The following is a 21423-nucleotide window of genomic DNA, read 5'->3' as shown; positions in this document are numbered from 1 at the left end:
TAAATCCCTGCCAAAGTGAGCCGCTTCTTAATTGATGGCGTTTTCGGGAGCGAGTTCTGTGCTGCACTTGACCGTTGGCACCAAGACTTCAATAAAAATGGGAATGCGACGCTGACATGAAACAGACCTGTGTCATTGCGTTTGTGCACCGGCCCACTGATCCACTGAGCCCTTCCATCCGCTTCGCTTCTCATGCATATGCAGCGATTCTGGGCCGTGCCCTACCTTTAGGCCTTTTTATTAGACCCAGACACGGAGTTTAAGGCGCGGCTCTTCATGCCAACAGGCAGCTCAAGTGGACAGCCCTTCATGTGGATTACTTTTGGAAGGAGAGGTTATTGGAAAAAAAATTGTTTTTTATTTTTTTTCTTCCAAGGCATCACTGTCTGTTGTCTGTAGCGTTTAGAAGCCAGTGCTGTAAAGTTCACACTTTAGTCTGAGGCAGGGTCTTCATGACTTGCTGACAAGTTCCCAGGTAGGAAGACACTCCACCTGTCTCTCTTCCTCGCTTCTGTCTCTCTCCGCTGCTCTGGTGTGTTGATGGACAGCCTCTCACACACACTTGGTTTGGCTTTGCGTGCATGTGCTTGTGTATGTGTGAGGAGTGTTGACAGACAGTGTGTGAGTCTGTGACAGAGGGTGTCAGTGCGGTGTCAGGGAGATGTGTTTAGTGTCACACTCTGCTGACCTGATCTCCGGTCGGACTGTCCACTTCGGCCCCGCTGTGGCTCCTTACATAACCCCGCTGTCATTCACACGCTGTCCTGCAGGGATCCACACACACACACACGCTGACTTGGTGACACGCACACAGCGCATCGGCATCCGCGCTCACATTCACTTTGGAGATCAGGCGGCAGCACTGCAGGCCATTCCAAGTTAAACTTCTTTATCCATTCCTCATGACATGAAGCTTTCAGTTGAAATGGCTGCTGTCCAGCGCAGCTCCCAGTCACGGTGCCGCGATGTTTCGCTGACTTGTGCGACTCTCGTCCCGACCTCGCTGCTCCCACTCTAATTGATGTGTCCATATTTGCATGTGCACCCTGCTGCTCTCTCAGATGTGGGTGTTCAGTGTTAGTGGAGAGAGTGGTGACCCCGAGAGCCGGGCTGTGGCCTGCGGTTATTTGGAGGTCGAGATGATGTGGTCTGACTGTAGGAGTGGATTTAGCATGTTCAGTCCCAGAACAGCATCAGCAGACTCACTGAGAGGATGCTGTTCCTGGAAAGGTGTTGCGTCAACAAAGTAATGTTTTGTTTGAGGTTTGAACTAATAACTTGAGTTTTGTTGAGGTTTTAAACTGAAATCAAAAAGCTATAAATGTCTCGTGACCTCTACCTTTGTCTTGAAACTATTTGTGAAAGAAGTGCTGGATGATAAATGATTTATCGCTTGATCTGAAACTTTTTCTGAATCATCAAAGTGAGTGAAAATGAATTGTATTTTAACTGGACCAGCTTTGTTAAAAACTCCTTTTCCTTTCCTGAATTCACTTTTACGTCATTCATTTTATTTTGGATCAACATCAGTATGGTGGACTCTCCACCAGCAGTCTGATCTCCCCCCACAGCCTGGTCCAAGGTCCGTCCCTGAGCACATGAAACTTGAAAACCTCACACTTGTTGTGTAGCTACGATCCTCCTTTTTGTTTGTTTGACTTTTTTTTGTTCCTCACCGTCACAGTTCCAGCATTTAATGTTCTTTATTTACATAATTTTTTTTCTCCTGAAGATCTACTACTAGAAACTCAGTTTGGAGAATGAATTTAACTCTAAAAGTCTATGATTCAAAAGCCCCTGACATCAGAGCGACTCATCAACAATAACAAACCCATTAAGCAGTAATGCATCTTCTTCAGCCTCATTTTTGAAGTGAAAAACTGTAAATCAAAAGTTCAATACCTCACTGGAAAAACATTATTATCAAACCGTGCGACAACTGCATTTGTTTTTCACAGTTATTTGGTATATTTTAAGCCGTTTCAAATTCTGGCACAGCTTCCACCGGAGACTGAGCGGCCATCGTGCTGATGCTTGACTTTGTCTGAGCTGTTTCTTCTGGTTTCACGCCTGGTGGTTGGATGGATGTGGTGCAGGAGCCCGTGTGGCGGTCATTTGAACTTGATATTTAATGCAGCGCAGGTGAAGTGGAGCGTTTCCTTTGTATGTATGCTGGCGAGCTGGATGGTAATTATGACGGACGTGGGTTGGATTCTGCGCCGTGAGCAGTGGACATCAAAGCGGTCCTCACCAAAGCTCTCTGTAATAAAAGAGGAGGAGGAGAAGGATATTGATTACCCAGGGTGAACATTAGCAAATCTCTTTCTCTCCCCTGTTTTCATCTTCATCCTTCACTCATTTCTCCCCCCTCCCGTGATTGTCTGATTTGCTTCTACCTCTACTTATGATCCCCCCACCCTCTCACACTCCCCCCCACCCTCTCTGATCATTTATTTATCGCTGATCTCTTTATTCGACATTCGCCCAGTTTAGGGACAGTCCACTCTGGGACCGTACCGACTGCCGCCATCATCATTCCTTCACACCCTCCTGAAGCCCTCCTCTTCCTGCTCATCAGTCCGGCGATACCTGGGGGCGGGCGGGGTCACTCCGGTCCAATCTAACGGCGTATTGATTCCATTAGATAATTAATGACCCTGGCAGGGGCCAGGCAGGAGCAAAGAGGGGGTGCTCGGATGGTGGGAGCAGCGAAGGGATGGAGCAAGAAGGGGGGAAAAAAAGGAGGTGGGGGGGGCGTCTGGGCCCTTGAGAGTTGGGGAGAACCTTGAGTTGGGAATGATCTAGAGTCGTCAAGGTCAAAGGCAGCCGGCGCTCTGATATGGAAGCAGAACGCGGAGCAAGTCCGAATATGTAATATGAAGAGAGAGATGCAGAGAGAGGCTGGTGTCCAGCAGCTGTCGATTGATCAGCGGCTGAAAAATTGTACATTAAAAAGTCTTTTGACTTCCAAATCCTGAGGTCCAACCAGAGCTGTAATGCATGATAAGTAGTTTTAAGCCCTCCAACCAGAATACCAAACTTCATCTCCCCGGACGCTCCAGACACTCATTTACAACTACTCAACAACATGAAAGGCTGGATAGAAAACTAGCTCCATCAAATATTCCCATCGTGTCATTCCGAGCGTGTTTTCTGCCTTTGCTGCGATGGGGAACGGCCACGGCGTTTGCTCAAATATGATGCTAAGGAATCTGTTGTGTTTGTCTCACACAAGGGCTCCAGTTTTGCACTCCCAGAACCCGATAATTCCAGTCAACTTGTGTGTGCTAATGCTGACTTTAAGGGCTGAAAAGAAGGGAAATCTTAGGAGGAAAAACAGTTCTAATTGTCGTGGTAATGTGAGCCTCAGGAAATTTATTGGCTTTGTAAGGGTTTTTTTTTTGCTTCATGATGCATTCCAGATCAGAGTGCGCCTTGTAATAAGGAGATATCAGGAACGGCACTCAACTTTTTATCCTCGCTGTCTCTTTCTGACGGCTCTCAGCTGCGTTGAAAGAAAACCCCCGGTGCATTCACTGACCTTGTCATACTTCATTTTCAAGCGTACACGCAACACAGAATATTGTGTTGGGAACTGTTTATCGCGATAAAGAATGAATCCCATCACGGCTCAACGTAATATCGACCCAAAAATAGGGATTACAGAGTTTACTGTTGCGTTACGGAGGTGTCAAACTCAATCTGTCAGAGGGCCAAACAAAAATGCAGCCCAAGTTGTTGCGGCTTGAATTAGTGCTGAAGTTGGCTGGTTGCTTCAGTTGTTGCAGTGCATTATGGGCTTCCATGTATCAGCCAAATAATTTCACAGTTTAGTTTTCTCTTCTATTTGTCTGTTGTGTGGCTGACGTTTGTGTCAATCACAGCTAACAAGGTGAAAGGAAATGAGGGGCCCGCACTGCTCCGGCTCGTTCCCTCGTAAACTCACCTTTGCATGATGGCATGGTGCATGTGATCTCCAGTGAGCCATGAAAGCTCAGCTGCCTCCACATTCTCGGTCTTGGCCCGAGTCTGGATTGCGCCCCAGGGGTTGTGGAGATGAGGCATAAAACAAGCATGTCTCCACCTTAGGGAGCTGGTGGCACAGCGCAGGAGCCATTGTCTGTCTGCGTGCTGCTGGACTTAAATGTGTTCATTTGCCTGGTGCGCCCGACTCCCTATAGGGAGGCTCGACGTCGGGGAGAGGAGGGGCGTGCTAACGAACCTCTGACAGCTGGAGGCCCTAATTAAACGTCCCCGCTGAAAATAAACAGAGCAGGAGCCAAGCGAGCGTCGAGAGAAAAGCACGGCAAACAGCGGCTGCGGAGGCTCTGCCCTCCGCTCTGTTGCTGCTGAGCGTGTGCCAGGAGAGCAGGGCTCTGTGGGGTCGGGGTCTCCAACAAACACTCAGACGTACACACTGGCGTGACACACTTATGAATATGGAGCACCTGGGCGACACACCGCCAACACCTGCGGTCACACGCCACGCCGGCTCATCTGGCCGTGATGTATTGAAGTCACGCTTTCCTGCTCTGTGCGTCTCAGGAAGAGTTGCTCTGTGTCTGGCATGACATTCAGCCCGGTTTGCGGCGAGCAGTCAAAGTGGCCGGGTCCATTTGGGCGAGTGCATTAACGGCCCGTCCAACCTGCGACAAGGTTATGAGGCTGATTGAATAATTACTGTGGAGGCCCTTGTCCATTACGCCGATGTGTCTGAGCTGATAGAGGGAGACACGGAGAGAGATGGAGCGATTGTTCAAGACAGAAAGATGGCAGGAGAGATTAGATAAGCCCAGATAAGGTCAATTAAGAGATAAAAATATAGGTATAGGACAGAGAACGGTGTGTGTGTGTCGGGGGGAGGGGCGATAAAGTGACTGTAAATTGTCTCCTGTCGCTGTCTCCTTTTGTCTCATTTCACTCTGCCTGTCTTACTGTAGCGCTGGCATTTATCCCAGTGAGGCAGAGGAGGTGACAAAGGTGAAGTTGTTAGACAGAGGTGCTGTGCCCTCCGCTCGATCCTGTCTCACCTTCCGCAGACTTTCAGCGAAAAAGACTGTCGCTGTTGTAGGATGGACTCTCCAGGAGGGAAAATATGGATTTCCTACAGTCAAACAAATCCCCCACCTTAATCCTAAAGCGAGGACAAATATTCTATTAATGTCCCCTGAAGATAAAGAACGTGACTTGAATAATTCGCCCGATTCATCACGCGTATCTGGAAAATCAGCCGTAGCCTTCCCTGGTAGCTCTGAGCTACTTGGCAAAATGTTACGACAGAGATATCACAGCTTTCTGGAGCGTAATTGTGCTTCCTGAAATCATCAATCCATTCTGTTTCTTGCTGGCAGCTTGAGTCAATCCTGGCGTGCCATTGGCTGAGCCGCTGCTCTCGCTTTGTTTGACCAGACTGCTATGATGTCTCAGTCTGTGGAAGCAGGAGTCCCTCGAGGGACGTTACACAGGACGATGGAGAGGCGAAGTTAGGCTATATCCAGTGTGGAACACCAACGCAGACGGGGGTAATAAAGCACCAGGCTTTTCCTCGCTGAAGGTTGAGCCGTTCTCAACACGCCCTTTTTAATTCGCCGCCTGACGCTCATTACTCCTGACACATCATCAATGAGGCATCGCTGCATTATCGGCTGCGCTGCGTCTCGTCCGGCCCGACCTGACGCCGTGTTGACCTGTCCAATTTGACATGCTGCTTGAGTCTTCACAGTCCATGTAGATCACCCTGCTTCAGTTGACTAGTCGGGCCAAAATCCATCTTCAATCCGGTTCAGTTGGGTTGCAGCTTTCAAATTTGAGTTGGAAGAACACTGTTGCTACACTTGAGTGATGATGACGATAGCAGCTGGGTCTATATTAGCAGTTACAGTTGTCTGTTTTGTTGCCACTTGCTCTTCAGCTCCGTACATTCACTGACAGGCTTTTCTCCCGTCTGTAAGGAAAACCCTATGCCAGGGGTGGCACACCAGTCCGAGGCTAACAGCCACATTGTTTTACTGTGTTGCTGAAAAGAGCCACATCCTACAAATATGTCAGACTGTGAGGCTTCACCTGAGCAGCTGGTCACGTGACTTAGCGGCAGTATAGCGGTTAAAGCACATCCCTGTGTGTCACAAGGTTGCTGGTTCGCGTCCAGCCTATGTCTCTTGAGCATGTATTTTTTAAATTCTTGCATTTCACCCTGATCCTCCTGGAAATATCAAGCGGCGTAGATAGAAATGTGTGCACCATTTATTTGACTTCTCTATGTTTGGCCCCGGTCTGTGTGTGTGTGAGCGACGCTGCAGACTGGAGCGTCTCATCTTCACTCCACTGAATTCAACGCACTTCACCACCATCAACAATGAATCAGAGGTGGAACACATGCCAGACCTTTAGTTTAGGGAAGGACAAAGTCAAACGTGGAGCTAAGTCATGTCAGTCGTGTTGATGGTGGATCTGATGACGCTCCTGAACGTGCGGCGAGGTTTATTGTTTATGTTTCAAAGCTAAACACAAGTCACAGTCTTTGAACAATATTTTGACATTTTGCCGGAAAAGCTCTTACTTTTTCCTCTTATTTCCTGCATAAGCCATCATCTCAACAGCAACTTGACCCAAACCACAGCCAGTTCGGCGGCTCATTTGTTGCATGCAGCTCAGGAGCCGTGGGTTGGCCAGGCCTGCTGTATGTGATTGGGGAGAGAACGAACCTTTTTTTTTTTTTTTTTTTTTTTTTTTTGTGCTACAATTTGCTCATACCAATTGATAATGTTAAATCATTTTTTCATGTAAGGCAATGGAGGTGGATTTTTTGGGTTGCTTGAGTGAAGTGATGAAAGATGTATTTGCCTGACCATGTTCGGGACAGTCACATCTACGGACAAGTTCCAGTCTTCAATTAACCTCAGTAAATGTGGGAGGAACATGCAGGTCCACACACTCAGGTTGGACACCATAAACTAGGTTTGACCCTATGACCTCTATGCCATGAGGCTAAACATGTGTTACCTCTGTTAACCGAATCATATTGTTGCTAAAGTTGGCCAAAAAAATAATACTAAAAAGAGAAGATCCCGAGATCATCTGAAGGGAAAGGTGTGAAATACCCTGGGCTAGAGATGTGAGCTGTCATTTCTGTTAAAGATAGTTCCTGATGAAAGTGAGGGGAAATGTCTTTTCGTCAAGTGCTCATTCTTCCATCACTTCCCTTGTGTGGATGACTCACTCTCTACTACTGTACTTCCCCTCCCTTGCTTCCATCCATGAACTGGTCCAAAACTCTGCAGCAAACAGTCACTGGAACATCCTCATGATAACGCATCACTCCCCGTCAAGATCAGACGCCATTCAGAACCTCGCCGCCTCACACCTCAGCCAACTCCACACGTCCTCCCGAACACTTGGGTCCTCCTGCCCGACAGTCCACCATGGGACTGAGCCCTTTTAGCTCTTCTGCCTTGAGAAATCACACCAGTAACCAACTTGCCCACCTTGAAATCATATGTCAAAACTCAGCTGTTCAAACATACACACCGCTGACTCGAGTGGAAATCATGTTTTTAAGCTGTGTTTTAGTTCATTTCTTTTATGATTCTATGATCTATTATGATTGGTTTTTACATGTCTGGCAGTTGTCTTGCTTGAAGACTAGACTCAGCCAGTTACATAGGCAGGTGCCTCCTTGAAAGGCTTGAGGCAGTGACTGCTGTCCATCTCCATGAGTTCGTTCCACACTCTCTGCTGTTGTGTTCCGCAGTCAAAAGCTCAAGTTTTCCAAACTTTGATCCTCACTTTCATCTTCTTCAGCTACATTTCAGTTGTAAGAAAATATTCAGAGGACCTCATATGCCCACTCACTTTCCAGTCCAGCCGCTCCGTCTATAGTTGACCTAAGATCGTGTTTGCAATATCCACAGCTTCATTTCTGCGCCGCCGCCGCCGCCGCGTCTACAAAGACAAACTCGAAAAGTTCTCTCAACAACTGAGCGAACCATTCCGAATCCCGCATTTGCATTTGAAACCGGTCCAAGAAGTTTTTGTGCATGCTCGGATCATATTTGTGAAAATCATATCTGTGGAACCTGACCAGCTACGACTGACCCCTCTTAGCCGAGGTCATCTCGCCGAGCAACTCCAGACACAATCCATTTCCTTCTGCCCTGCCAAAACTCTTCTGGCTTTATTGTGCTGACCCAGCCAGGCCAAAGACCGAGCGAGCGCGAGAGGGAAGCGCGAGCGAGGGAGGCATGCAGGGGGCGTCTCAGGCCCTAGGCCATGACACCCGGCTGCTCGGGGCCACGCCAGCCCTTTAAATGTCAATGCAGCCGGAAGAGGAAGGGAGATTGGCGTGGAGTGAGACTGTGATCTGGAACTACTTCTTCTCTTAAGTATTTTGACAAAAGACACTCCAAGATACAAAGGCTTACGACGCGGCGCTTTACAGCCCGTGTCATTATCTCCGGAACATTCCTTCATCTTAATGTTGATTAGAAGCCTAATTGCTCTCAACCCTCTTGTCTCCGTTCCTGCCTTTATATCCGGGGAGGGAGATTCATTTTCCCAAAAGGCTGTGGGGGGGCAGAGAAGGCGAGTGTGGCGAGCACGTGCGCCGCACACGCTGACGTCAGCCCCTCGTCCATCCGTGAGAAGCTTTTCTTAAATGCAAATGATCCAATTAGATCAAGCAGGAAATTATAAGTCGCTTTTTCACTCAAGCATTTAATGCTAATGATGGTATCTGTGTATAATCGGATCTTAATCGTATTCTATCAACTTCTGTGGGGGATTTTTTTTTTTCGTGCTCACTGTGGCGATTGCATGTCCCCCCCTTGATACTTCAATTATTCTCTCAGACCAAAACATGCATATTAATGATGACGCATTGTCCGAGCGCTAATTAAAAACAAAGTGTAAATAGAGCCAAGTAAATCCCAGCACTTCGCAGTGATGCGATCGTGCAAGTGTTTAGTTGCTGTTTCATCATTTACAGCCAAACTTTCTCAGCGTGGCATGAGAGGTGCGGCCGACATGCACCAGAGTCATGAGGGACGGGGGAACTCAAGTCCCATGATGCATAGCAGCGGATGAAGATAATGCAACGCTTAAAAAAGTCAAAAGTTTCTATGGTTGCCTGCTGAGATTTGGGAACGTCACTGCCGTGTGTTACATGTTCTGGTTAATCGGTCAATTAAGAGGGAATAAAGCCTTTGTTGGACATAAAAAATGATTTGACAAAGTGATGTATGAACCTATTAAATAACTATCAATCCGTTTCAGACATGAGTCGGGCAGCCTTGCTGAAACAGACCCTTCAAACCTCTCCTCCATCTCCTTCTATTGCTCGACAGCAGACCTGTGGATTATCTACTCGACATGTTTTGTTTACTTTTCATAGCGTAGCAAAATACACGCAGTTAAGGATCACAGCTCGATACTGAACCATGATGGATTCTCAAACCTCACCTTAATGGTCAAGGCTGACAGATGGTAGACGTTCCCCCGTACACACACTTAGTCTGGTTTTAGCTCTGTAGAGTCCGACTCAAATTCTGCGACTGAAATTTTCCAGCCCTTTCCACTGACACCTGTTGACGTCTGATACCTTTTCATATTTTAAAATCAGCAGAGCGCATCTGTTGATGTCTGGGATAAAATGCATCTATAACAATGTAAAAAAAAAAAAACATTCAGAAGCTTGTTCACGGAGCGACGCTTTCCTGGTGACGTCACACAGCCACAGGCTTTTAGCTAGGATTTTGAAACAGGACGTCCAAAGTCACACCCCTAACCCATTCCCCTCCAGACAGGACATGTCAATGACTGACTTTACTACATCATCTATATGCTATTTACGTTTATGAAACGCTTTCAAAACCTTTACGTCCTGTGTCTAAGAACGTAGCTTACGGTTTCACTCGCACCTTAAAGTGAATATGCTTTGCTGTTTGTTTGCGTGTTTTCCAAAAACACATCTTCGCTTGAATAGTGACGTCACTGGAAAAGCATTGCGCCTTGAACAAACCTCTGAATGTTTTATTTACCTTGATGCGTATGCATTTCATCCCTGACATTAATGATGGGTTCTGCTGTTTTTTGTCTGTAAATTAAAAAGGTAAACATATGTTCACATGTCTGTCCATGGGATTTCTTTCTGTAGTCGTACACATCAAGCCAGGACAGCATTTTGCCAGCTGCAGTCTCACAGTTGTGTAGGGGGCTTCTCATGTTTACACGCCTCAATACGCTGGTGTGATCTCCAGTTTCCAAACACCCGCGCACCAATCTGCACGGAAGTGCTCAAGCGCCAGAAATGATTACAGTGTGTTCTTTGTCAAAGCTTTTCAAAAATATCCACCAAATTTTGTGTGCAACGCCCCTAGTTCGGAACTGGAGGAGAAACTTTTTGGCTGCATCGAAACACCTATGCATCGACGAAAAGTATACTTGCTGTTACTGGCAGTGAGGGTGGGCTGGGCTTTTGCCGCGTCTCCATTGCCCTTGCACTGTCCTTGCTTGGTGGTGTGAGCACTATGAAGTCGTGAGGACGTCCCTATAACGTAAATTGGTCCCGAGCTGTGTGTGTGCTGAGAACCTGCGACGGAGCGGCTCCATTTCAAATTTAGAAACTGCGATCCGGCAGACGAGCCTTGGCAATCTGTGAGAGCCATCTGACGGTGGCAGCTGACATGACAGATTACAGCCGGGAGTGTTGATGACTTCATACAAACATCACAACAGGATGAATAAATGCATGAAAGTAACGTCTCTAATTGAATCGGCTGTGTCGGCTTGACAAATTGAGTCGCGGTGATCTGTTTCTTGGTAGCAGCGCGACAGTTTGCGGAAAGGACACTGGCTTTGTATGTGAGCAAATTAAAACATGCCTCTGTTGTGTCTCTGCAGGTCTGAGTCTGTCACACCGTCAGCCAATCAGAGGCTCCGCTAACAGTGGCGTCGGCACGTGACTGGGAGAAGGATGGCCACCATGCCATTTGTCAATGAGGGGAAGTGTGTGAGCGTGGAGTGGGATTTCCTACAAGGACTCTTGGCCAAGCCTCCCACCCTGCCCTGGTGAGCACACACACACACTCACACTCTGATAGTGTATAAGCTCTGCTGCATGTCTGTGCATTCATCTGGCCAAGGTGACACCCACGCATTAACACCCTTGTCCACAGTGACAGCTTGAAAAAGAATTTCCCGTCAATGAAACAGAGAGTCGCCGTCTCCTCAGTGCCACTCATCACCTGAGTCGCTGCCCACCTGCCAACGCTGTCAGCGCACACAATCCCCTCCCCTCGGTGGGAGATTAAGTCAATTTGGCTGGAATTATTAATGGCCAGTCATTTACGGGCGGATATAAAAACTAAGCACAATCAATGTGGGAGTATCGATTGTTCTTGGTGGCTGGGGTTGAGGCGGTATAATAATGAGCCGGGCGAAGAAAACGCGGCGAGAAAACACAGACATTAGCTTATACACGTGGGTGATTATTACGCCGTCTTGTTTGTGTTTTTGTTTTGTGTTTTTTGTGCGGAAACACCAGCCTGAAATTCGGGTTGTTCTTTCCCAGCCTCACACACACACACACACACACACACACTTTATTCCAGCGCAGGACCAACACAAATTGTGAAGTGGCTGTGACAACATAATTCCACCACTCAGGCCCCATTGAGGAGAGTCAATACCCAATCAGAGAGACAGGCTACCTGAGCCCCAGACCCCCCCTGTCACTCCGCCCCTCCCTCCACTATTGATCCCTCAATCACAGCAGCAGCTCACTAGCCCGGGACCAGATGAGAGAGAGCGGCCCGCGGAGGGAGGGAGGGAGGCAGGGACGGAGGGAGGCAGTGCAGGAGACAGGCGTGTGAGTGTGTGTGTGTGTGTGTGTGTGTGTGTGCGCTGGTATGGATTTTGGAGCAAATGGCATTATTAGAACTCTGCTCTGCAGGATAGAAGAAGACGGTTTGTCTGTAATTACCAGGCCAATCTGCCAGAGACGGGTCAGAATGGAGATTGTCTCACTCCAATTGCACTCGCTATTACCAATATATCTATTTATGAAATGAGCTTTTAGATTCCCACTCCTGTCATTTAGACAGAATATGGATCAATCCTCACTTGTAAATGGCTGCTAGGTGAGACGTCCTCCAGATGCACGGATCTTCATGCTATTTCTTCTCCGCATGCTCATCACTTTGATTTATTTCAAGCAGTTTTACTGTTGTCCCCCCGCCCCCACTCCCCACCAACTGTCCACCTTTCAGTCTGCAGAACCTGCGCAAAGAAAAGTCTCGCAATGCCGCCCGCTCACGGCGCGGGAAGGAGAACTTTGAGTTCTTCGAGCTGGCCAAGATGCTGCCGCTGCCCGGGGCCATCACCAGCCAGCTGGACAAGGCTTCGGTCATCCGGTTGACCATCAGCTACCTGCACATGCGCACCTTTGCCAGCCAAGGGGACCCGCCGTGGAGCCCTCTGCTGGAGGGAGACAGCAACTGCAGCAAAGGTGAGAGGGGGAAAAAGCTCGATAAGAAAAACGGACCAGTTTTTGAAAAATATACGCCACGTTTCTTCAAAGAGGCGTCACAAACTTGGGTTTCCTACCAAGTTAAGTCATTGGTAATTACTGTGTAGTATCATCAGTGCGAACAGTGTAGTTTTGAATTCATAATAGTGTGCGTTCCATTCTGATACTCATGGTAAACAGTGCTCCTTCATGACCCTGGAAGTTTCAAAAGGTCGGCGACCCCCTCCATGCTGGATAGCTGAGTCATCCTGGTGTGAAATACGATGAGTAACATTGGTGTAATACAGAGCAGCTTTGGGTTTATTACTGTAGTTTCAGGTGGTGATCAATCCCAATTGATTGGATTTGCACAGTGAGTGGCTGTTAATGGGTCCATTTCTCGTGTCCCATCTGTATTTACAGCTTAAGTTGACCTGCATTTCCTGCTTATTGTGGAGTCATCATGAAGTGGCAAATGGACACGAAATATAGATTTCCAGCTTAAAGGTTTGGAACGGAATCACATTCATCCAAATATTCAGGTGGATGGTTGAATTTTTTGCAAAAGCGCTTGAGTGACTTTCCTCGCACTTCGTCTTGTTAAAAACAAAACAAAATCCTTTCACATTTAAAGCGTAACATATGTAATTGTTAAACTATAATGTGTTTTTTAGATATATCGGTTGCGATACAGTATTTTCAACAAAGGCTCCCAGACTATCTCATCTTGGCTGGACGTGGAAACGAGTGTTTGAATCCCACTGGTTTGTGCATGACAGGGACGAAGGAAAGTCTGTGGACTGTCTAGATGTGATTTCACCAGCAACATTGATGAGAAATGGCAACAGCTTTTTGTCATTACCCTTTTGTTCCATGATAAGATTCGCCATCGGAGCCAGACCCACTTCATCCCGTCCACTATAATTTGGCATGGGCAGACTGACTTTCCCACTGAGATCAATGACACCGCAGCCATGATCATAACATCTCCTCCATCTGAGGCTTCAATCTGAGACATTTACTGCGACTGGTCCGTAGCTTCAGACAAGCCCAACTTCATCTGCCAACTCTCAAAATACGTGAGCTTCTTTGCTGAGATGCAATCAATGTATTTCTGACCTGCTGTGAGGACGTGTGCGCTCCCTGCTGTTGGATTTTAAATGGAGCGATAGTTCCACCTTTCGGGTGGTGGAACAGCAAACAGTCTCGACCGAGTCGCACCGTCAGGGAGGTTTGTGACCTCGCCCGCCCATATGCCACCGCAGTTTTGCACGTTCAGCTGAAGGAAACAAGCAGGCGTCCGAGATGCTTCACCCCCGCCTGTAATGTTCGCTGCATCAAAAGCAGCATCCGGTTTGTGATCTGCCACCTTTGCTCCCAGAACACGGGACGCAGGTCTGTTGTCCAGGTTTGCAAAGCCCCAACACAGAAGTGAAGTTCAGCAGAGCTGCCTGCTCTGGAGCCTCCTGTGTGTCTGCATCCAGGAGAAGGAGAGGGAGATTCACAAAGGGAGGGAAACCAGTGCGATTTGTAATTACAGAAATTAACTGTATAACGAGGACAGTGTAATTATACAGCTTGACTAATTGATACTGTGACGGGGGGGAAACAATGCGGCTACAGTGCAATTACGAGTGAGAGGGTGTCGGCATGGAAATGCCTGTGAAAGTGTGCGAGCGTTCGCAGCGGCTGCGACTGAACACCAGAGATAAGTGGGAGCCGTTCTGAAGACATGAGACGGACGGCGAGGGACTCAGGAAATGCACCAGTGTGAGATCAGGATCAAAGGAGTGAGACGCATCCCCACATCTATTTATACATTTAACTGAAACAACACGAGTCATGTTCCTGATGATTCAGGATGTTTAGATTTGAATTTTAAAATCTGCGTGCGCTGCGCAATTCTGACGGTGTTGTGTACTCCAGGAACTCTGGTTTCCTACCACACCTGAAGAACTTACTAGGTTTTAGTAGCTGACTGTAAATTGCCCATTTGTGTGTGGATATGTGTTGGAGAATGTACTTGAGTGATTGGAATGAAGTTTTTGTTTTTTATTTTGAAGCTTGAATTCCGAGGATAAGACCTGGCTCTTTTATGTCAGAGGTCCTGGTTCTCAGTTGAAAACAGATGGTCGTAGTCGTAGTCACTGCAACTTCCCATGTCATGTTTTCTCACATGCTATCGAGTAAACTGGCATTATAATGTGCTGCGAGGAGGAAGTAAGAGGGAGAGGTTGTTCCGTATCCTCACCTGGACGTGGTATTTGGAGAGACATGATGTCTAAGTGACTGTCCGGCTATAGATGCCTCTTTTCAAGGCAACTTGTTGACTTCACATCAATCGTTTCGAATCAAATTGAATGACATAGAAGGCGGACCCGGAAAAACTGCGTCAAAAAACAGGTTTGAATTCAGCAAAATATTTAACGTTTATTGAACTAATAGAGGATTAAGACGCTTCAGGTGACACGTTTGTTTCGTCCAATCTTGCGATGAAACGAAACCCCGTTCCCTGTTTTTTAACCTTGGCCGACCGACTGCCCTTCACCAGAGGATTCCTTTTTATCTAACTATCTCCTGACTTCTGAGTGATGCATGTGACATCCTCCAGGTCCAGCAGGCAGTCCATCATGACTAATAGCAAGGTTCTGTTGGGCTACTTCTTATGCTGCACACCTGTAAGACCAGTATGAATATTAGATGTGATTCAAAGCTCTGAAAATACCAGGTAAGTGGACGGGGTCAGAGAAAGGTCATGAATGAATTTTTATCCTTTTTTTTTCCCACTTAGAGGGGGCGACACATACCCCATGTTTAATTCTGTCTGCTTCAATATTGAATGTGTGTCGAGTTTAGCTTCTGAAATGACGGTTAATAGTTATGGAGGAAAAAGTGAAAATGGGAGAGATTGTAATAGCATTCTTTTCAGTCTGTTCTTGAGACTGGAGTCAAGTCATCCATCATAGTCTTGGAGTGGAGCTGCATCTTTTTTAATTGAAAAATTAAAGTTAAGTTCTAATAGTAGAACCATTCATTCATGTCACGATTGTCAACAATGGACATTATTAACAAAAATGTCTTCCCAATCTCCCACAGTCGACATTATACTACTACTTTTACTACGTGACTCGACAGGTGGAAGCTAGTTCTCTCAATAATATGCATAAAGACAAAGCAAAAAATTCATCTGTTTTGCCATCAAACCAATATGTGCATGTAACTCTGCGACAATCAGCAAGTTCTCCATGCAAAAGACAAGAGTTCATGTAGCATTATGAGCTATAATGAAAGACCTCCAAATATCAATTGTAAAAGAGGAATCCATTCCGCTTCTTCAATATCTAATATGCAGTGCAGCGCCTGAGTGATGTCCACTGCGCCTGCACACATCTGTCACCCTGACTGCTCTCTACAAGCTCGTAATTGTTTTGCTTCACTGTTCTCGCCGCTGTTCTTTTTCTCCCCGGCCTTGATAGAAAATGGTCTTCGGAACACCAGGTGTGTTTTTGTGCATAAACTGGACTTATTGTCGGAAGACAGATGCGCGTTGCGCTACAGTGTAAGCGACATGTCGTACAAACGTGGACCATAACAGCAAATACACAGAAGCCTGCAGCAGGTACGTGAAGGTCATGGTGAATTGTAAAGCACTTGACAAATGCACAGCGAGCGCCGGCAGCCGCCGCTGTAACAAGTAGGAATTATCTGGAGCGGCAGATTAAGTTCTAATATATGAGGCGATTTTTTATTAAATGTTTGGAGATTTGTACAGGCGGGCCGCGCCGTCGCAGCGGGCCTGGCGCTTAAAATGCAATGCTAATTTGGACATCAGTTTGAACAAGTCTACCCACAATGCATTGGCAGGGTTTTAAGTGTGATGCATGACTTTAATTCCGTGAGTGGAACGTGGTCAGAGACCTGCTGGAGGAGAGAGAGAGGAATGAAGAAAGAGGGGAAACGATGCGGAGGGGAAATTTTCAAAGGGACGAAATGGAGCGCGGCGCGAGGAGAGGGCTGCGCTCCAGGAGAGGACGGTCCGAGTGTTTTAGGATGGGCGAGGGGCAGCGCAGAACCAGGAAGGTGGAGGAATGAGGCTCGAGAGGAGCCAAGAGGAGGAGCCCGCGTGGCTTTTGTCTGCTTCCCACGTTTCAAAGCCAGTCCTGAAAAATGAATAGACAGAGTAAAATCAATTGCATGACCTTCACAGAGAGAGAGAGAGAGAGAGAGAGAGGGAGAGAGGTGGGGGTGCAGGGCAAGAGATGGAGAAGAAGGAGGAAAGAGACAGATTATAGAAGTAAGGAGAAAATGAAAAGTAAAGGCTGCAGGGAGGAAAAGGACAATGACCTGTGCTTTCCTGCTTTTCATTCCAATTCCCTGGTGCTTTTGTTTTCTACCACACACACACTCTCTCTCACACTCTCTCTCCCTCTCTCTGCTGGACAGGAAACTAAATATGTGCGCGACATGCGAGTGACTAATTCATGTAAAGCAATAGCACAGTGTTTCCCTGACCCACACACACATTTTCAAGCCACACGGGCGGATGACTCTCTCTTAGAAGACTGCAATCATTCATCTGTGACAGCTCCCATTTATTTATGCTAATATTTAGTTTTGGGATTCACTGCTCATAGCTGGTCAAAACCCAACCGGTAGTTCATAAAATTTTCATAATCACTGCTAAAAAAAAAAAAAAGAAGTGATGCCCACACAGTAAAAACAAACTAAATCATTACAAGCATTTCCTCTCTCACTTGTACTTTGCGAGCTTTAGCTGTATAAGTGAGGTGATTTGAAGGGGATGTTGAGGGGCTTGAAGCTACTGATGGTGTCAACTGAGGCACACTTTTAGGCCGCTTTAAAAAAAAAAAAAAAAATATATATATATATATATATATATATATATATGCTACATACATCGCTCCGCAAATCGATGAGTCAGAAAGAGCCACTGCAATTGCAGGTTGTCATGAAAAGAATCCAATTTAAAGATTTCTATTCGAGTATCAACAGCTAAGAGAGAAGGAAAGCAGATAGATAAAATGGGAGGACATAATATCAACACCTACGAAACAAACATGTTTTATTCACAATTCAAATACTAATTCAAACGATAAGGTACATTGCCTTTTGTGGCATTGCTCTGACCTTATCAGGGCCACGTCTATGCAGGCAAGGGGCCGAATATGGCCCCCGAGCCAGACCTTGCCCACGTCTGATCTGCTGTGACAACCTTGGACAGTACTAGATTTGTTAGTACTTCAGTCTGTTTTTCTTCTTCGCAGTGGAGAAAAGCATAGTTTCATCGAAGTGTAGATCTGATCTGGTTTCTTGAAGTCCAGGTTCATAAGATGAGTGAAACAGCACCGGAGTATCTGTAGTGAGTGAATCTTTAGGCACCTACGAAAAGTATACAGTACTGTCTCAGTCACTCTAGTACTCATGTGTGGATTTAGGCATCAGGAGTGTTGATGAACAGAAGCACTGCTTCAGCCTACTGTTATGTGAGAGAGAGGAACATGATTCCTCCAACACTTTGTGTTGGGCTTGGTCCAACCATCCAGACAGTGTGACGGGGTGGGACCTCATCAAATATGAGCATCTGTAATAGATCCAATGAAGATAAAGCTCTGAACAAGGCGATGTGTGAGATTCTTTCCTCCTAATGTTTGCGTCAGCCCTGGACTGAGTCCAGCAGTAGCAGATGTAGCCTGGTGGGTCTGGGACGCCTGTGTACCATCCCAGCTGAGCACAGCAACAGGCTGTCTGGAGTGTTTAACTGTCTCTGCTGGTGAGGTCAAACACACCGTCTCTGCTGCCGAGCGCCGTCGACATTGACTTTCAATCTGCCTCCACTCGCTCCTGGTCCCTTCACTCCTCCTTCATTGCCACCATCTTCTTCCTGCTTCTCTCTCCCCTCTAATTCACGCTGTTAAAAGCAGCCCAGGCTTTTAAGGGAAAGTTAATTGCACTCAAATTACGTTCGACCACAAAACCAGCGAGGCAATGACGGGATCGAGACAGAGACCTGGAGGAGCGCTGGGAGAGGGGGATAGATGAGAAGATGAGTGTGTCGCCGCTCGCTGGAGCCGTCACGTTGGGCTGGGAGCAAACAACTTGGCGGCTGGTCCAGTTCTTGTTTTGAAAGAGTGAAATGTGACCAAAACTGAGTGAGAAAGATGGACTAGACCAGCGAGAGGAGGCTGTTTGGTTTCCATGGAAACCGCCTAACCTGGTTAAAAAGGTTGACAATGGGGGAGGGGAGCAAGACGGCGTGGGTGTGGACAGCGATCTGCATGGAGGCGGGACCGCTGTCTCTCACCAACCTGAGCCGGACTAAATTATGTATTAGACAGAGGTGTAATGAAAATCATTCAAATGGAATTTCCATCTTTTCTTCTCATGAGGCGCCGGGAAGACCCCGCGAGTTGACCCGCGAGTCGCTCCATAATTAACGTGTCTGATCGCAGCGTGTCCCATTCAGTTTCTTATTCCCACGATGAAATTAAGCCTCGCAGTCCAGTCTCCTTGGCAGGAAGAGGCGAGCGCTGTTGCTTCTGGCACATACAAAAATAACAGAATACCTTTGTTCTCACACCAGCAAAACAATTTTATTAGGGTCACGGCAAGTACCCCAAATGTAGCCACTGCAGGTAGAGATAAAGCAGTTCGGATGAAGGCAGGAATGCGATCGCTATCCTTGTACGTTGTATTTGTATCCTATTACAAGAAGGAACTTCAGTTAAATAAATGTCTCAATTGGTGGAAATGCATCCAAAAGGTTGCAATTGAATGCCGCACGTGTAAATTCTGATGAAGCACTGACCTTGGAAGGCTCCAGTAAAGGCAATTAAAACCTCAACCGTTGCTCAAGGGCGACTGTTTCAATTAAGCCAGATGAACCTGGGGAAGGTCTTCAGTTTAGCTTGGTTTTTTTGCCTCATGTAAGTCAGGTGACTGGTCAACGCTGGTGTTGTGGGGACATTTATGGATTTTTGTAGTTTTAACTGACGCTCTGTTTGTCGTAATAGTGGAATTAGGCTGGTCATCTGGGTTGGTTCCAAAAGTAGAGACACAGGTGCGTTTTATTTCTCTGGATAGCCTTGTTTCTTTACTTTTTTTGGTTCATACCAATGTTTTAATGACTCTTTTGGCCATCACGGTTTGCCATCCTGAACCTGTCTAGACCATCCTCTGCCGTCCTCCTGTCCACGTCCTGTTCCTGTCCACAAAGCTTGTCATCTGTCTCTCCTCACTGTTTCACATTGAGAATTATTTGAACCAAAGCAAGTCCAAGTTTTGCTTCTGTTGTTTGTAACTTCTTAGCTCGACACTGTCACAGCTCAAGTGCAAGTACTCCTGGCTTGTCCACTTTCCTTTTTGGGATCCTACTGAATGCTCTTATCACCAACAAGCAGCAGCTGATCACTGTTAGTCCTTAATAGAGTTGGGATGTTTTTCCAGTTGTAACATGAAATGCCATTTGCAAAATGGCTGTTCACCCATATATCCACCAGGGGGAGCAGCCCAGAGGCAAAAGTTAATGACAGCAACAAACTCCCAAACCAACATGGCGACTGTGGAAGAAGCATTGATCATGTAGCTCTTACACAGAAGATGAAACGGAGGCAGCGTTGTAGGAGGCGCTGGTCGGTGAAGGCGTTAAATGTATCACCACTGGAGGACGGAGAGTCTCCACCATTGTTATGTCTTCTTCTAGAAGAAACCTCTTTTGATATTTAAGAAAATTCAGTCCATTAAACTTAATAAAATCAAACTATTGTTTGAGATGACGATTGATTTTGAGGACTTTTCTGAGCTCCTTAAATCACAAACACATACGGTGCAGAGCGAAATCCCAGTAGTGATGGATCTAATTTATGCTTTTTGAATTTTTCTTCTATTTAACACCTGAGTCTGACTCTTACAGTCAGCTGCACTTCATCTCAGTAGTTGTTTAATATATTGTAAATCAAGATCAGTGCTGTCTGACATTGTTTTTAAAGCAATAAAAAAGGAACAAATGGATGAGACATAACACAGTCGCTTGTGTGTTGTCTGTTAACACATCACAAACAGTAGAATAGTGAATAGTATATTTGTACAGGTTACCAACCTGTTGACCAACCAGGTGTGAGTTAAAGCCTTAACGTTAAAGAGAGAGAGTGGCTATTTCCACAGGTCTTAACCCACATTGCAGATTTTTTTCTGAAAATAATCCAGACAAAATGATGGATTAAAACAGGCGCCAGGGCTGACATGGTATCGCACGGTGTGTTTGTGGCTGCTGCTGGTTAGTGCTCCTGGTTAGAGGTTAAAGTCCACTTGTGTGTGGAGTTGTGGAGTGTTGAGTGGGACAAGAGTTAAGACTGAAGCGTTTCAGTCTGCTGTGTTTCGTCTGGAAGGGCTATGCTGGATTTCATGTCCTTGAACTGGTCGCAGACACTGATGACCTCTGGGCGGATGTTTTCTAGATGGATTAAAGGATGGATGTTGAGAGTCAGAACTGTCCAGATGGTTAATGGCAGAAATGAATCCTTGTGCAGCTATGTTTTGTCAGCAACTCATTTTTTTTTGTCAAACTGGAGCGTTGTCAAAGTCAAGGCTGCTCCTCATGTTGGTGGATTTGTGTACCGTCTGTAAGGAAGACTGTGTGAAGCAGTGTGGAATCATGGAAGCCATACCTGAATATGGAGCTTGAATTCTGATCATTATTTTGGTAAAAGTGCCGGGTGTGAATCTCAATACAGAGATGAAGTTGATGAAGCGGTGCGTGAACGAGGAGTTAGTCACAGTGATTCCCATTACTCTCCGTTGGCATCATTTCATGTTGTGATGCAAGAGGATGGGACACGTCAGTAACCAAATGTGACCTCCCTGCCACATCATCATCATCATCATCATCATCACTCTGATGTCTG

At 46.5% G+C, this 21423-nt stretch overlaps 1 protein-coding gene across 4 annotated transcripts in view; it reads left to right on the top strand.

The window, feature by feature from the left end:
* Nucleotides 1-21423, top strand: part of npas1 (neuronal PAS domain protein 1) — a 47792-nt gene that overhangs the window by 3000 nt on the left and 23369 nt on the right. For all 4 annotated transcript variants that reach the window (XM_053873227.1, XM_053873229.1, XM_053873231.1 and 1 more), the window contains 2 exons: nucleotides 10897-11064; nucleotides 12264-12502. In XM_053873227.1, coding sequence (XP_053729202.1) covers nucleotides 10970-11064; nucleotides 12264-12502 — 334 coding nt within the window. In that variant the 5' untranslated portion in view covers nucleotides 10897-10969. The remainder of the gene's footprint in view (nucleotides 1-10896; nucleotides 11065-12263; nucleotides 12503-21423) is intronic.

Source organism: Synchiropus splendidus, chromosome 8 (assembly GCF_027744825.2).
Source record: "Synchiropus splendidus isolate RoL2022-P1 chromosome 8, RoL_Sspl_1.0, whole genome shotgun sequence".
Classification (NCBI taxonomy): Eukaryota; Metazoa; Chordata; class Actinopteri; order Syngnathiformes; family Callionymidae; genus Synchiropus; species Synchiropus splendidus.
Note: the sequence above shows the minus strand (reverse complement) of the source record. Positions and strands in the feature narration are given on the sequence as shown.